The sequence below is a fragment of the Crinia signifera genome, chromosome 1 (assembly GCF_055691185.1).
Source record: "Crinia signifera chromosome 1, ASM5569118v1, whole genome shotgun sequence".
Lineage (NCBI taxonomy): Eukaryota > Metazoa > Chordata > Amphibia > Anura > Myobatrachidae > Crinia > Crinia signifera.
In genome coordinates this window covers 145,027,500-145,045,353 of record NC_139217.1, presented here as the reverse complement: position 1 = coordinate 145,045,353, position 17,854 = coordinate 145,027,500, and the positions used below count along the sequence as shown (strand labels likewise).

Sequence of the window (17,854 nt, the reverse complement as noted above, 5' to 3'; positions counted from 1 at the left end):
ACCCCAATTTTGACAAATTTACTTGGCACACAAAAAGCCAAAAGCCCCTAAATGTGTGTTTGGAAAGTGAAAGTTAGGAGTTGATTGGCTGATACATGCTGCTGTGTGCTGGGCTGTAGTGTGGCCAGGGAGCTGCTTAAAGTACTATTTGTTCTGTTATTCTAAGGGTGAAGGGTGCATGGCCACACCTCCTGCAATTAGGTCACTTCCCTGAAAAGTAATCAGGTCCGACCAGGCTCTCTACTGCCCTTACCATTGGTTTTCAATGATTTACATCTCTAGAAGTGAAACACTGAATGAGTGAAATAGGGTTCTATTTATCAAACATTGAAATGCTCTATGCCTATGCAGCCCAAGTCTGTGGAAGGATTTTGCACTATCCTGGAAGACCTCATATTTCTCTAAATGATGACCCTGATATCTGCTATGCTCGGGATCTCTGTGCTCTAATGCATGGTTGCCTTCTTTCTGGCTGCCCTCTCCAGGAACGGCAGCCAGTTCTGTAAGGCAGGGGACGGGGCCGCTGACGGGATGGAAAAGGGAGGGGGCGGAGCTATGGATCGTGTCAATGTGGCCATGCACCCAACCTTGCAATGCCAGTATTTCAGGTATTGCACAATGGTGGATGGGGCTACAATGACGCATTTCATGCAATTTGGTTCCACGGACCACACACACACACTTTTGTGGTAGACTGCCAGCATTCCAGGAGACTTACCTCTCTTTCTAGGGGCCCGGGAGGGGGATCCCAATATCCAGGACCCTCCTGGCAATTCTGGGAGGGTAGGCAATCCTGGCTCTAATGGCTCATGTCTCTGCCTGCATTAAGCAATCACCTCTGTTATGTTCTCTTGCTCCTAAAGGTCCATACACACTAGGTGATTATGCTCAGCGTGTATGGACAGCAATGAATGCTGTCATCGCTGGGGGGAAAGCCGCTCAGTATATGCAAACTGCATGGCTTTCCCCCTGCCCGGCGCTGTCAGCAGGGGGTGGACGGCTTTCCATAGCACAGCGATATGCAAAGCCATCCACAAAGCCGCTCATCTGCTGGTAATACAAACAGATGAACGGCTTTCCCGGCGATGATGCAGGAGCGCGCATCACCGCTCACCGCCGGGCCGTACACACTGGGTGGCTTTCAGCTGAAAGCCGCTCAAAACACCAAGTTTGAGCGGCTTTCAGCTCAAAATCATCCAGTGTGTATGGGACTTTAGACATCACTATACAAAAAAAATTATGAAATTGATTATGTTCCTCTTTTCCCTTGAACGATATAACATATTCCAATTCCTGCAGCTCCCCAAGCTTGCTACTTAGGGGCCAGCCATCCCTTTCTCATGCATAAAAAAAAGTAAAACAATTGTCCATGCACTAACTATATCCTGTCTAGACTATTGTAATACCCTGCTCTGTGGTTTACCACTGACAGAGAGAGTTAATCTGCAGGATACGTAACAGGTTGAGACCTTTAATCCTCTACAAGTACTGTATGACTGTTTCTACATTAGATGCCTTAAATGCACTGGATACAGTAAAATATTATAACATTACTCTACAAAGCACTCAGCAATTCTGCACCTCCTCCTCAATTACCCTCTTAAATTGAACATAAGAATTGCAAATTACTTCTCTTTTTCCCTTTTATCTGCTCATCTCACTCCCACTATTTTCCCAACTAAAATGTAAATGGTAGATTCCTCATATTCAGCTTTATCCAGACATTTCTTTAACAGATATTTACAGTACATGTAAATATGAGTACACAATAAAATTCATAATTAAAAGCATACTGTAGGACTGCTGTTTTATTATAATGGCGAGATTAGGCCCATGTTGGCAATTTGCTGCATGTGGTGTAAAAGATTTTTTTTTTCAGCAACGCACTCATTCTTCCCATCTCTATTTTGGTTCTGTAATAATACCCAGTGTACAAACAAACCTGTTCTCAACAGTCTTGTATTATTCATTTTAATAGTACTTTCCATCTGTAGAGAGAGACGTCTGTGTATGTAATTACCAAATAAAGTAGAAAACCTGCTGGTCTAGTTAAAATTGCTATGATATTCTCTGCATCCATTACTGCATAGACTTTAATAAACTATTTCAAACGGGAAACAAAATACACAATTTAATAATGCTCCTGGGGTGTTTCATTTACAAACTTCTTGACCCCCCCCCTTACAAAGTGTGCTCTTTTATGGACAATAAAACACCATTACCATTTAAGTGTCTTATTAAAATTGCAGAAGTAGCAAAAACAGCAAAACATTAATAATATTTGGATTTCGGGGTTAGAATTCTTGATATTGGTTGGAAAGATTTTTGGGGGACATTTATCTACTCTACCAACAGTTGGGGATGTCCTGGCATTTTGGTTTCTGACAATAGCACAGGAATAAAATCTCCTGAAAAGATGTATCTTTAATTATTATCATTATTATTACAGATTGTGTATCCCTAATCCAAAATGCTCGGGAGCGGATTATTCCATATTTCAGAATATTTTTATATTTCAATGATGTATCTTGAGGTATCTTGCATTTATGTTGTACAAACACATCAAACACATGAAAAACACACATAGATTTTTATTTGTGCATAGAACAAGGTTTCAAAACATGAAACAAAGTTTGTGTACAATCTCAGATACTGAATTTGAATGCCAAGCAATCATTTTCTTGCACATATTTAGTGGCAGCTACATATCTTGTCCCCAGTAGTGCCAGTTACAGATGTCCCAGTAGTGCCAGTTACAGATGTCCCCAGTAGAGCTTTTAGCAAGAATTTTTTTTTTTTTTCACTTTCTGGAATGTATGGTGTTTGGAATAATTTGTATAACGGATATTTGGATAAGGGATACTCAACCTGTATTACTACTACTACTACTACTATTACTACTACTACTACTACTACTACTACTACTACTATTATTACTACTACTACTACTACTACTATTATTATTATTATTATTATATTTGTGGCAGTGAAATAAGTGTTGTCACCTTGTATTCCTCTTTCATACATAGGACCTCCTTTCTGGCTGACCCATCTGGCAGTTGGCAACCAGGTCAGCAAAACTTGTATCAGGATTGATCATGTCATTGCAGCCCTGCCCCCACTCTACACTACTTAGAATACAGGCATTGTAAAGCAGGGGTGGAGCTACGAGACAATTTAGTGTGAACTGTTTCATCGCATCCTTCTACCCCCCCGGGTCATCCAACATTGATCAGATTATTGTAAAATTAAGTCATAAAACCCCAATAAGGCTGGAATATCCACAAGGCTGTAGAAGCAGCAAATAACCTAACCCAGTATCACATGTTGAGTCTGAGTCCCAATCTGGTAATGGACACTATGGGCCTGTTTCAGACCTATTCGCAGGGCAGCAAATGCATGTACACAGTACCCAATGCGCATGTGTATGGTCCCCTGTGAACAAAGCCAGAGATGGCATGCCATCACTGGTCATTTGCAAGATGATTGACAGCAGGCGGCCGTTTGTGGGAGCAGCAACCCAGTGGTTTCTGGGAGTGCCCTGAAAATGCAGGCAGCACCCGGACGTTGGGAGGGCCACTCACGTCAGCAGTGACCTCCATCTCCCCAGGGCCATCGCAGCACCGAGTAAGTCTAGACTTTCTTGGTGTTTGCAACAGGGGGAAATACATTTGATGGTGAGTGATTCTGAATGGTTTTCCCCCTATGTGCACAGCTGAAAACGCATTGGCAGCCATGCAAAGGCGTCGGGGAGTCACTTTGGGGGAGCCCGCATTTACCCGATCACTGGGCTCTAAAGATTTGCAGCCTAGCATTCAGGTCTGAATCAGGCCCTATGAATCAGGCAGCTCTCAGTGAGCATAGACACCAACTTAGCATAATCCCCCAGCTGAACTAATGTTAAATGGGTTAATTGCTTACTTGTTTTTAACTGGTTAATGAAACCAATTCAATGCGTAAGTCAGGAAGGTGAGGCAGATCCAAACTGTGTATGGACAGAGGGTGGGATGTATTATACCGCAGCGATGCTATCGCATATGTACAAACATAAGCAATTAGCATTGCAATGCGGTGACGGATACCTGTTATGTGGTGTGCATGGGAGGGGGGTCTCCCTGGGCTCTCCTCACTCCCCCCATGGCCGGAAGCCTAAGCAGGTTGTCCCCAATGCCTCCTCCTCCCCCCTGGAGCCGGAAGGACCTCCAGCTGTGTTACTAGGGGGAGGAGGAGTTTACCTTCCTGGTTCAGGCTTCCTGTAGGAAGGTGAGCAAGGGGGCAGGGGGTCAGCATCTGCGGTGGGGGTTGGTGGGTTGCAACGGGCTGCGATAAGAAGCCAATAGGCTTCTATAGGGTATCACGGGGATACCGTCGTATTGTCGACCGGACATAGGTCGACAGTCATTAGGTCGACACCGTTGGGTCGACAGACAACAAGGTCAACAGGGTTCTAGGCCGACATGGATGAAGGTCGACAGGTGTCTAGGTCGACATGGGATAATGTCTACATGGTTTTAGCTCGAAAAAAATGCATTAGGTCGATATGGGTTAGGTCGACAGGTTGCAAGGTCAACATGGGTTTTTTCACAGTTTTTTGAGCCGACATGTGCCGACAGGCGGTATTTCATGCCCTACTATTCACTAGTAGGACATGAAATAAAGGGAGAATAAAATAGTGTGCCGAACGCAGAGAGGTACCATGCCCGAAGCATTGCGAGCGAAGCAAGCAATGCAAGGGGCTGCGGTTGACTGTGTCGACATTCGGGTAAAAAAACAGTGAAAAAACCATGTCGACCTTGCGACCTGTCAACCTAACCCATGTTGACCTAACGCATTTGTTGACCTAAACCCATGTTGACTTTGTCCCATGTCAACCTAGACACCTGTTGACCTTCTCCCATGTTGACCTAGAACACTTTCGACCTGCTGCCTGTCGACCCAACGGTGTCAACCTAATGACTGTAGTCCTAAATTGGGTCAACAATACGATCCACACCCGTATCACCACCCAAAGGTGGTGATACACTGGCCGGCGAAAATGCATTAGCTTGGTCTTAATACATTTGAAAATGTGGTAAAACCCCCGAAAATGGGGATTTTAGCGCATTTTTACCTTAGTACATCCTGCTCAGGGACAGAAAGATAAGGTTGTGTTTATAGGAAATGAGAAATCACTGTAGCAATCAGGGCCTGATAAAATGTTCCAGGTACCCTAGGCTAATGCACATGTAGCTCCCCTTGTAATGCTGATAAACACACGTGTATGGGCGCTCAGGGACTCGCCATTCATGCTGCCCATGTGCATGTAACAACTGCCATCTATTATCTAATGCTTGTGGTACGTGAAGGAGACTTTGGCTTTAGGCTGCCCGGCTGGTGCTGAAGCACAATGTACATAAATTAATAGTTCCATCAGTAAGTTACATTGGCAAAGCCACCTGGCAGTCACCTTAACAACTTTACCCCCACAGTACATGGGGATGGGTGTGTCTATGATTGTGTGGAAAACAGTGCTTTGTCTAGCTACAATCGTATTGTTGACCCGATTTAGGACTACAGTCATTAGGTCGACACCTAGCAAATGCAAGTATTTGCCAATAAGTAGTATTACATGGGGAGGGGAATGAATGCAAGAAGATAGCCAAAGACAGAGCAGAAAACAGAAGGGTCACCCAACAGTATAGATTAATCATGTGAAGACACGGTTACACTGCAGTGTGAATATTGTTAGAGTCAAGTGTGCCTCTACACAGAACAAAGTTCATACTATATATTGTACATTCATTTTATCACTGTTAAATCCTCAAACCTGCAATTTTCTTTTACGGGTTCTCTCGAATAGAGACACCAGCTCTGACAGTTAAATCGTGGCTGCAAATCAAAGTTTTTTGTACGCTCCCATTACACCACACTGCATAGTGGATTAGTGGGGGTCTACTCAAGGATCTTCAAAAATACTGTTAAAATCATTACTTTTCGATGTTTATGAGAACTATACCTTAATAAATATCATAGCTTGTTTATTGTCCTATGAATCTTTAGTGAAGCATCCATGGTTACACATTAAATAAATACAGCATGCAATGTAAAATAAAATAGTATAATCCATGTATCAAGCACGGAGATTTCAGACTGCTGCTGGCTGAATGTGATGTCAAACACCTAAATAAAGATTATTTCATATCTATTTTTATTTTCCTATATCCAGAGTTGTGGGGAGTGGTTGTAGTAAGGTTCTAAACTGGAAAAAGTTTTCCAGCAGAGGTCATTCATTCTAGATCTGCAGGGAACTGGAAAAGGGCAGACAGAGAGGGGAGTTATACCGGCAGTATTCATTTCACTGTATTAAATAACATTTTATGTTCTCTCGTCTTTTAAAATGTACAGGATTATGCCTACAAAATTAGTTCCAGTCATAATGAAAATATTAATTGTGTAACTGCGTTATTTGAAAGTGTAAATGGCAAAAGGATAAAAACTGTTGCTGAATAAGAATGACTTCAATACTATATTATATTAGTATTGGCATATAAACCTTTTCCATGCCAGATTAACTGGTTTCTCCAATTTCCTGCATGTAATAAGGGCTAACCATGAAATTGTGATGTCTGATAATTATTTATGCTGTGAAGTGAATGGATTGTTCTGTCCAAAGCTGTCTATTGTTTGCAGAAATCTATGATCTGCAAAACTTCATTTATCCTAGGAAAATATGAGCGTCGCCTAGCAACAGCACCCATAGCATCCCCCCAACTCTTAATTGGTACTGTCTCTTGGCAGTTGCCTACTTGTCTCCAACTGAGGCTGTTAATAACGCACCTACTTGTTTCTTCACACCACAGGACTCAGCAAAACAGCTGTGACTGTGACTAAGGAGGACGTCAAAGTAAATGAAGTTTCTGACCTTCCTCTAGACACAGTGCACTCATTTGCCTGTGGCTTCTTATAGGGAGAAATACAGAGCCATTTTTTTTAATAACAATAGTTCCATTTGCTTGAGACTTGAGAAATGTACTAAAGGTACTTTTTCCATCATCAAAAATAGAAGTCACATTTATAATACTTTGCTGTGCTATATATAGGCACTGCTCCTATATTCCTGTGCAGCACAAAAGGCCAACACAATATTTTATGTTGCTATTTGTCCTATGAAATCTGTCCTGATTCACATGTGGCAACTATCAGTAAATATTAGTGATTATGTCTTTATGCAGTGAATGTTCTTTTTCTTTTCCAATTATTTATTTTTGTTAACTTTTTACTTATGATCAGATGGACCTAACCTCAGGCTGGCCAGTAATGTAAACCTTCAAAACTTACAAATATATGTATATTTCATGCATTAAATTCTATAGTTTATACTGTACATAGTCTTCCACTTGGGCTGTTCTTGCCTTGATTATATGGATTTACTTACCCCCGTAGCTTCCCCTTTCAAATTCTAACACTGCATAATTTGCAACCAAAAATGTATAACATTATAGCTGACTTTCATCGGGCTGCTCCCATCCTATGGAATGCCCTTCCACGCACAATAAGATTCTCCGCTAGCCTCCAAACTTTCAATTGTTCCCTGAAAACTCACTTCTTCAGGCAAGCCTATCATATAAGTAACACACACACATAACCCTCTGAGGCACTTATGTATTATATAGCTTTTATTCTGGACTTGTAACTTGGTGGACTGCTATTTTATTACTGATGCCTGTCCTTGTGTTTCCCCAAACCCCATCACACACACACACACACACACACCCCACCCCCCCCCACCCCCCCCCCCCCCCCCGCCGTCTGCACATTAAAGATGTCTTGCCGCTGCCGGGATCTCACCTGTGGTCAGAGCCCGGGACCCGCAGAAGATTTGTCTGTGGTCCCGGATCCCCTGTCCGCTCCGTCCTGGCTCCAGCGTATAATAAAAAGGACCATCACAAAATGTGCACCCCCATACAGCAGACAGTGTTCTGCTGTATGGGGGCGGACATTTTGTGATTGTCCATTTAGATTAGAAGCAGAAGCCAGGAGGGGATAGAGGAGAAGGGACCACAGAAAAATCTTCTGCGGGTCCCGGGCTCCGACGACAGATGAGAGAAATCTATTTCTGGGAACTGGAGATATCTGCAGTCAAGCAAGCTGTCCTCCCACCAGAAAATTATGAATAATAAGCCCACTCTCTACCACCCTTGAAGTTATGTATCAGGGCCCCTTCATTCAGCCCAATGCCCCCTTCTCCCACCCCATCTCCCACCATCTGTGCAGTAAAGGGGTAATTAGTGGAAATTACTGATCCAGGCCCTACATGCTGAGTGGTTGATATAATACCCCCTACCACCCGCGGTACATCAAAACTTCCCCCACCCCTACCGCTGGAGTATCGGCAGGGGCTCCAATACATTTTTTTATTATTTATATACATTTGGTCTATCTATAATACTTTAACTGACCCAGCATATACTGGGTCACCTAAGTGTCCATCTCCGTGCTTTGCTCCGCCCCTCTGGAAACCCCCTTCTGAAAATCCTGCGTTTGCCACTGCCCGCCACTGCGCGGTCTGCGCGGCTATTGTTACGCCACTGATTGTAAGCTTGCAGCAGGGCCCTCTTACCTCCAAGTCTGTCTGTTATATAAGAAACTGTACATAAATAAATAAATAGCCGAAATGGAAAACGCACTAAAGTATGTACTGGTTGTTACAGTACATGCAGAAAGAAAAAAACACAATGTACAGAAAAATAGCAAGGACAGACCAATAAGTACAATAGTAAAGATGAATAGAAAATGGGTAATGCTAAGGATAATCTACATAGCAAAATCTAGTGCTTATTAAATAAACTAGCTGACCCGCCCGGCGTTGCCCGGGACAACCTTTTTTTTTTTTTTTTTCAAAATTGCTGTCAAATGTTGTCTTATGCTACATTTATGGCTCAAGATTGTAATTTATTAAAACGTCCACCATAATGTTAGAATGTGTTTGGATTGATACTCAATCCCAGCAATAAAATCAGGTGTGGTGTTGTTGTTTTAAAGGCACCACTCCTGACTTGATAGCTTGTGTGTTGATGAATTCCACATCCACTCCTGAGATTTAGCGCCTATGATGCATTTATTGTTGTGTGTTTGTGTGCATTGTACTGTTTTTGTGTGTGTTGTAGTGTATGTGGGTGTGTGTAATGTGGTGTGGTGTGTTGGTGCTGGGCTTGCCCCCAGGGCGATGATCGGCGGTCCTGGCAGGGGTGATTGCGGTCCCAGAGCTTGGAGATTATGTCATCTTCAAGTGCCACCTTCGTCTACACTGCAGGTAGGCACCACAGTGTAAACCGTGCAAATCCCGGATCCGACTTGGCTTGGATCCGTGTTCCAAATGCCATGTCGGATCCATTTTTTTGGTGTAAAAGGGGTATAGGTGTGTGTTCTGTGTGTTTGTGTGTGTTGTACTGTTTTTGTTGTAGTGTATATGGGTGTGTGTTGTACTGCTTATGGTGTGTTATGTATGTGTGTGTATCGGTCAAATGTGTAAGTGTGTGTGGTGTGCTACGTATACAGTATATGTGTGTGTGTAGTGTGCTGTGTGTGCGTATATGGTGTACTGTGTGGGTGTGTGTGTGTACAATTTGTACGTGTGTGTGTGTGTGATGTGTGGTCTATGTTTTTTCCCAATTATTCCCAATTGTTGAAAGTCTTCACCAGAATGCTAGAATGTGTTTGCATTCATACTAAATTACAGCAATGAACTCATGTGTGGTGTTGTTCCTTTGTCTTCGGTTTCCCAGATCGTCAATCTTTTTTCCATAGCATTAATTAAGGCAAATTGAACCTTGGTGTTTTTTACATTTCTAAGTAAAATTTCCCAAAAACGGCTTCGAGGTGCACACCACCAGGTCCAGAGGTACCTTGTTGCCAAATTTGGCGGCTCTGAGTGCCAGGGTGTGCCCGCAATGCAACAGAAACGCACACACACACACGCACACACACACTCTTCAACTTATTGGGGGAAATTTACTAAAGGAAATTTGTAAAAAAAATAGGTGTATTTGTATCCAGAAATACACTTATTATTGACATTTACTATCCCAAAAATATGGCAATTCGTAGTCGTATTGATGTGCTATCAATACGACTCAATTTTCGGGATAGTAAATGTCAAAAATAAGTGTATTTCTGGATACAAATACACCTATTTTTTTACAAATTTCCTTTAGTAAATTTCCCCCATTATATAGATAGATGAGAGAGAATCAAAAGATGAGGATAAACAGGGTGGAAGGAGTACTGTAGAGAGAGCAGGAAATAGCAAAACAAGAGGAGAGAGAGAGAGAGAGAAAGAGAGAGAAGGAAAACCCCAAGCAGTACCTGAGATGACCTATACTATTATAAGATTTTGTGAGCATATGTTTTCTATACATAAGGAGAGTTATACTGTACATGATATATTAGTGAAATATTCCAATTTTTAAATACTCAATAGCACTGAGTATAACAAAACAAATTACGGTATTAAGAAATTGGAAGACGCTAACGTTACTGAGCTGCATGAAACTTGCTTGTATTCTTTTTTTTTAGTCATTTAACTCTTTATATGCACTCAGTTGTGTTTTTTTAGTGAATGCATATTACATCTGTGCATTTATACTTAGGGGGTCATTCTGTTCAGTCCCCAGCGTACTCGCTCAGAGGACCGATGTTTACACTATTTGCATATGCAAATATGCAGGGCTGCTGTGCGGATGCCTTCAGCAATTTGCACAGGCAGTTGCAAAGGGGGTGGGGCTGGATTAAGGCGGGCAGGGGGATGGCGCATGGGGACACCCACCATTTCCTGGTGTTCCTATAAAAAGCTGGGTGCACTCAGGAAAACGCAGGGCATCCCCATGCAATCGCAGACGGGCAGCTGCCACCCGCCCCGTTCTCGGACCAGATGGCGCAATATAGGTCAGTCAAGACTAACATATATTTCTGAACAGGGGAAAAATCATTCAATGGTAGGAGACCATGAAATGATCCAGCCTCCGTATGCACCCTTATGAATAGATGTTTATGCTAAACAATATCATGTATATTGCACATGTTGAAAGGTTGATCAGTGTGACTGCATAGAAATTAGTGTAGATTGGGCATGCATACATGAGTCAGGCATCTTCCCAATGCACCTTTTCTTGAGTTGCTGAGAGACGTAAATGTTACAAATTATGTTTTTCATTTAATAATGATGTGACACCTTTGGTTTGGATGCCTGCCAGATTAAAATTGCAAGATACATTACATCCAACTCACAATACAGTAGCATATAGGGCAAGAGTACTAAATTGCAGTTTTTCAGGGGTTTGGAAACCAAAATGGTTCATGGTCAAAACATCTATTTTCATCGAACATGATTCTGGCCTTCAATACTTAACCCGCCATCAATAACACTGGCATATCAAACCCAATGGTTAGTACATTTTATTTTTAAACTGTAAGTTCTGACTGTACAGTATTTGTATTCATGGTCAAAACACAAAATCCCCAATTCACATTATGACCTAGTTCATATTATGCCACACTATAGTGCCTCCACTTCATATTATACCACACAATAGTTCCCTACTTTATATTATGTAACATTATAATGCCCTGCATCATTTTATACCACATTACAATGAGCAGGTTCAGGGGCATAACTAGATACTTTGTAGGCCCCAAGGCAAAGGTTTGTAAGGGCATTCTCGCCTTTAAAGACAACCAGTATGGCAGTGAAGCCATTTGCTGGGAAAAGGGGTAGGATGAGATCTCATCAGGTAGGCTTTTTTATTATATTTTACAACACAATAGAATAGCCCAAGCTGCCAGCAATGTCTGGATTCTAAATATGCCACACACTGCCGCTAGCTCCATTTCCCACTGTTCCCATCACTGAATCGGAAACAGTATCTGCTGATTTGGAGGCCAAAATGAAAAAAAAAATTGCTGCCAATTACAGTGAGTGTGCCTTATAAACTGTGGTAAATTCACATTCTACTATATTCTGCCTTACACCACACATTATTGGACTATTGTGTCACTACATTTTGTAGGAAACAGGTTTGTCTCCTTTGTGGTCAAACTGCAACACACATTAGTGTCGTGGCCCCATATAACACATATAGTAGCACTGGAAAGTAAACACTAATATTATCTGATCTTTTTACATCCAGAAAGTCAAACTATACCTTTAGGACCAACCATGGCCATCTTCTTGCTTAGGTAATCACAGATCACTCCAGCATCTTCACTGTGGCGGCAGTTGTGCATTCCAATATCTTGCTTGATACAGTCTCCCAAAGATCTTTCATTTCCTGTACATTTAACATTATCCACATGAATAGGCCCCTTTCCTTCTCCAAAATAAGCCATGGTCCTGGCCTTCGCTGGGCCCCTGAAATATCAGTTATGCCATGATTAGTTACTGAAACCTTGTTGTTCACATAAAAAAATCACACGTGAATCCTATGAAGCAATGACCTCTAAGGGGGGTATTCAATCTGGTGACCCGGTCCCGTTCTCGGCCGGCTTGACGTCAGCTCGGCAGGCGGGATTCAATGTCCCACCTACCAAGCGCCAAAAAGGGGGCGTGGCCGCGAGAAACGTCCAGAAATCATCAAGAAACGACCAGAAAGTTCTGCCGAGATCCCTGTTTAAAGTTGTCGGGATGAAAGCATTGAATAGGGCCCCGTCACTATTTCCCTTATCAGGAATAGCTGCGGGAAATTTAATAATTGAACAAATTGTTTTAAAAAAAACATGGCTATAATACGATGTGCAGTAATCAATATGTTGACAGTTGTTCAATTTTTTTGTATTGATTCCTGGAAAAGCAACTGACTTCTAGTGTACCGTAATTCTTTGATGTGTTCTGCTCAGTATTATCACAGAAATTCTTATCAAGGTCAATTTTACTGACCCTTTAAAAGCAACCTGTTCTGCCCAGTATTTTTATACATGAAACTTGACAGATGCAGTCCTCCTCAATTATAGTTTTATATTTGGGACAAAATAACAGCTCTGCTCCAAAATCACATTGCAGCTCTGCTTGATGTTAAAACACAGAGTGCCAGAGGTCAGAAATCTACCAAGAACTGAATTGAACTTCACTCAGAGCTCCAATGTAATGGCTGCAGCTGACAACTCACTGGACCTTACTATAGAAGAGAATGGCATACAGTATATATATATATATATATATATTATATATACAAAAAATTACCCCTATTTTGCGCTATTGAGAGCTAAGCAGCACTTCTAGATGACCCCCCTCCTAGTGGAAGAAAGAAAAGGATAAACACAGAAGGTTTAGATGGCGATAATGCTGTTCAACGCCTAGAACCGATAAGCTGCCCTATATTGGGCTACACCTCATAAAGGATAAAAATGTCGGTTTAAGATAACAATGTTTTTATTCATGGTATTCACAATCATAAAACAAGATTCCACAACTGTATTCATTTCATTCCTAATATTAAGATAATAGACTTGATATACTACACGTTGATGTCAGATCCCGGGGGCCGGGAACTGACATCAACGGATGTCAGCTGCCCTCCCTGTTCCTGTTGAGGGTGAATGCATATCTAAGGGACCTTAGAGTCACTTATATATGCCTGTACCTTCCACATCATTTGACGGTCGGTGACCATCGAATGATGTGGATGTCGCCCCATAGGCTGCAAATGGATGTCTTGCCAAACCTGCTAGTGGCTGGCGGCGTTTAGTCCACATGCAACGCTGCGACATTCGCAACATGTGTGGACCAGAATTACCCCATTATGTAAGCTGTGCCTTAACCCAGAAATAACACTTCTTTGTCAAAGTGGGTTCTTATCAGATTTTTTTATATAATTGAAATGAACCAAACAATGAATCTAAAACACATTTGTGTCTGTCTCATTGTCATTCCTTGTGCAATATTTATGTTTATAAAATGTTTCTCTTGGAAAATATCCCATTCTATTAAACTGATGGTAATCTTATATAGGGAAAGATGTGTTCTAATGAAGATCACTACAACCATGGGAAGTAAATGGCAATTAATTACAGCACTTCCAGGTAATTACCTTCTCCAGAAATGATTGGCAAAAATGCACTAAATTCATCATGTTATGTATAACAGTAGACCAGAGCACTTGCCAACATCACTGTAGCAGTGCGTTTACTCAATTATACCAGCAGAAGCCTGGTAACACTCACTTTACCAGTGTTAACACTGTCTGATCTAGAGATTATGCTTATGCAATAGAGAAGCAAGCTGCAAACAATGCATGTACTGACCAGGACCAATGGACATACAGTACATCAGGCATGTCCAAACTGTGGCCCTCCACCTGTTGTGAAACTACACATCCCAGCATGCCTTGTCATTTTAGCATTCCATAATAGCAAAATTGTGGCAAGGCATGATGGGACTTGTAGTTTCACAACAGCTGGAGCGCCATAGGGCGGTATTCAATGTGAATACCTGCGAGGTGCAGCGAATCCTTTTTAGGATTCGCTGCACATTCGCCACGTTCCGGAGCCGGCGGGCTCCGGTATTCAACGTGTCAGGGGCTCGCTGCCCCTGACAGGCGAATAAGAGCTCCTGCGACGAATGCCGCAGGGAGCCTGAGGAGGGTGCCAGGCAGAGAGATGGAAGTCTCTCTGCCTGCCCCTGAACGTTTGTGGGGGGCAGGTGGGCTCCCCGGGTGCCAGGCAGCACAGGCTGCCCCCCGGGGGTGCCAGCAGGGGGCCGCGTATATTAACTATACCCGATCGTAACAATCGGGTGCAGTGAATATATGAATATGTAATGAGCGGCTCGTCTCCGGCGCCCCCTGCTGGCTGCTGTGTAAAAAAAAAAATATATATTTTTTTTAAATTAAATATATATTCATGTGCTTACATCACATAAATAAAAGTAGCATGCCCCTCCTCAGAATAAAATTCCTGATTTTTAGACACCAAATGTAAAAAAAAAACCACTTTATTTTAAAAGTTCACATTCCACTTCTCCATAAAAAGATAGCGATTGCTACTCGGTGAATCATGGCGAAAAAAACCTTCAAATGTATTCGCCATGTGGTCATTGAATAGGGTGATTCACCGTTTTTGTCAAAAATTCGCCAAACAGCACAAATTCGCCATAAAAACATGACGAATCAGGCTCATTGAATACCGCCCATAGTTTGGACATGCCTGCAGTACATGGGGGGTTATTCTGGTTCACTCGCAAAGGCACAATCACTCTCTAATGGACAAAACCATATGCACTGCAGGTGGGGCTGATGTAACATGTGCAGAGAGAGTTAGATTTGGGTGTTTTATTGTTTTTGTGCAGGGTAAATACTGGCTGCTTTATTTTTCCACTGCAATATACTGTAGATATCAGTTTGAGGTACAAACCCCACCCAAAGCTAATTCTCTCTGCACATGTTACATCTGCCCCATCTGCAGTGCACATGGTTTTGTCCATTAGAGAGTGATTGTGCCTTTGATAGTGAACCAGAAGCTTCCATGGAGCTTCCATGTACTGTACATGCACACATTTGTTTTATTGTTTATCTTATTGGGAGCCAATTAACCTACCAGTATTTTGGGGGGCTGTGAGAGGAAATCAAACCAGAGTGCCTGGAGGAAATCCACGCAAGTACGGGGAGAGTTAGGGAATCAAACCCATGATCTCAGTGCTGTGAGGCTGTAATGCTAACCAGTACACCATCCGTACTGCCCCAAATCACAGTATAATGTAAAACTATAAGACTAGACAATGGTGAGAGCCAAGCATCTGTGGTTTTGTAAATAAAAATATATATAAATGGATTATGGTGGTGTGTAATCCAGGCAAAATAAAATATTTTAATGACTTTAAATGCTGCTCCTGTAGCTCCAGTTTAAATGTATTGCAAACAATAACACTACTGGGTTTTTATTCATGGCAATGTGAAGAGTGTGAGAGATTGTTCCAAGTCTAAGATGATATCCAGCCAATAGTAGTCCTGTGCAGCTGTATCCAGACTTCAGGAAACATTGAGTTAAAGATTCCTGGGAGCAAGTGAGTCAAGTTCAGTATTAAGTGAAGGTGTGAGAAGTGAGCAGGAGCGGAACAATTACTGAGTGTGGGATAGAGATCCATAAACACATTTAAATGAAGATAAGTGATTAGCATGATGCTGGTCAAGAAACATACATGTTCAATAATATATATTACAGTATAGTATAGTTTCTTTGTAATGTGCTTGTGAGCTTACATTTTACGATGTAATTTGTGTAGAAATACCATTTATTACAGCACCATTCACCACGACGGACCTGCTCTTTCCTCTCTCTGGCTCCTATACAGCAGGTGGGAGCGGAGGAGGGGTTGACGACCGGCGGCACTGCGCTAGAGGGCAGACGTTCTCTGGCTTGTAGGCTGCCGTGCATGCGCTGAAGAGGCGGCTTTCTTGTTTAAAAAAAAATCGAGAATAAAAGGTGAAGGCTGGCGGCGGCGGCTGCGCGGGCCTCATGAAGAGGTCTGGTGGGCCGGATTTGGCCCGCGGGCCTTGTGTTTGACACCCCTGTATCTAGCTAGCACTGTGTACTGCCTAGTATTTTACCCAGATGCTAAAGTTAGTATTCTTTTGTGGGATGAGAGACTTAGCAGATAGGCGACAGATAGTAGTCCAACATTTACCAAGATGCGATTTCTATTTCTCTCTATGAGATGTTGCTATGGACAAGCAATCAGCATCTTATCTATTTAGAACCATGTAGAAGATAATACAGTAGATAGTATCTGTGTGAACAGAAGTTTAGAGAGCGGTTCTGTTGCGCATATAGCTGCCTAATTAGTGCCCTTTCCACTAAGGTTCCTCAAATAAACCTTCACCAATACACCATATAACAGAAAAGAATGGGAAAGGTCACTTATCGGGCGCTTGAGGGAGTTTGTTCTGCGCTGTGGTCTCCGAAATCTTGAATGTTCCTGTTTGCCGTATATGTCCGGCCGTCCTCGTTGTCCGGCGCTGCGAGGCTCGGTGGCACCTTCTTCCTCCAGCTGCCAAAGTGGGGAGTGCACTCCCCACTTTGGCAGCTGGAGGAAGAAGGTGCCACCGAGCCTCGCAGCGCCGGACAACGAGGACGGCCGGACATATACGGCAAACAGGAACATTCAAGATTTCGGAGACCACAGCGCAGAACAAAGTCCCTCAAGCGCCCGATAAGTGACCTTTCCCATTCTTTTCTGTTATATAGTAGATAGTATCTGATTGGTTCAGCATCCCATGTGAAACAGAACTTCCATCTTAGTACATTTCCCCAGAATGTCAGCAGCAGGCTGCAATTTCTTTCCTGCATGTCCCCAGGGGTGACAGGGTCAGGCTGATGCCCATATTTTCAATAAATAGAATTTTACTTTTTTAATGTGCACTTTATGCGGAGAAACCAATTACTCCCAAACATTTTGGGAAGAAAAAATAGGATTGATTTTTTTTACCCAGTTTTTGGGAGGTGTAAAAATATGCCACTGGTGCTGTGGGTCTCTTGTAGCACCATAAAAGTGATTATAATAATAGTAAAAAAAAACATATTGTTATACATTTTAATAAATTATAATGATGCCACAGAAAATCCCTATTGAATACAACTAATATGGCAAAAACACCTGATCCCTCTATGCCGGCAGTAAAACCACCCACAGGATACCACAAATACATTTCCAAGGTCACATTTACTAGATCTGTACTCTTATCATTAAGCACATTCATAGTCAGAACATACTGTAAATTACACAAGATTAGGCACATAATGCTTTCCTGGGGACAGATCCTTGTATCAGAATGTGAGCATTCTCCTAAGGCTTAGCACAGATGGTGTAGTGGTTAGCATTACTGCCTCA

The 17,854-nt window shown here is 42.3% G+C and overlaps 1 protein-coding gene across 5 annotated transcripts in view; it reads right to left on the bottom strand.

Annotated features, from left to right (window-relative positions):
* The window catches only part of PRSS12 (serine protease 12), a 164,596-nt gene that overhangs the window by 30,247 nt on the left and 116,495 nt on the right, over positions 1–17,854 (bottom strand). For all 5 annotated transcript variants that reach the window (XM_083174465.1, XM_083174466.1, XM_083174464.1 and 2 more), the window contains one exon: positions 12,180–12,385. In XM_083174465.1, the coding sequence (XP_083030591.1) occupies positions 12,180–12,385 (206 nt within the window). The remainder of the gene's footprint in view (positions 1–12,179; positions 12,386–17,854) is intronic.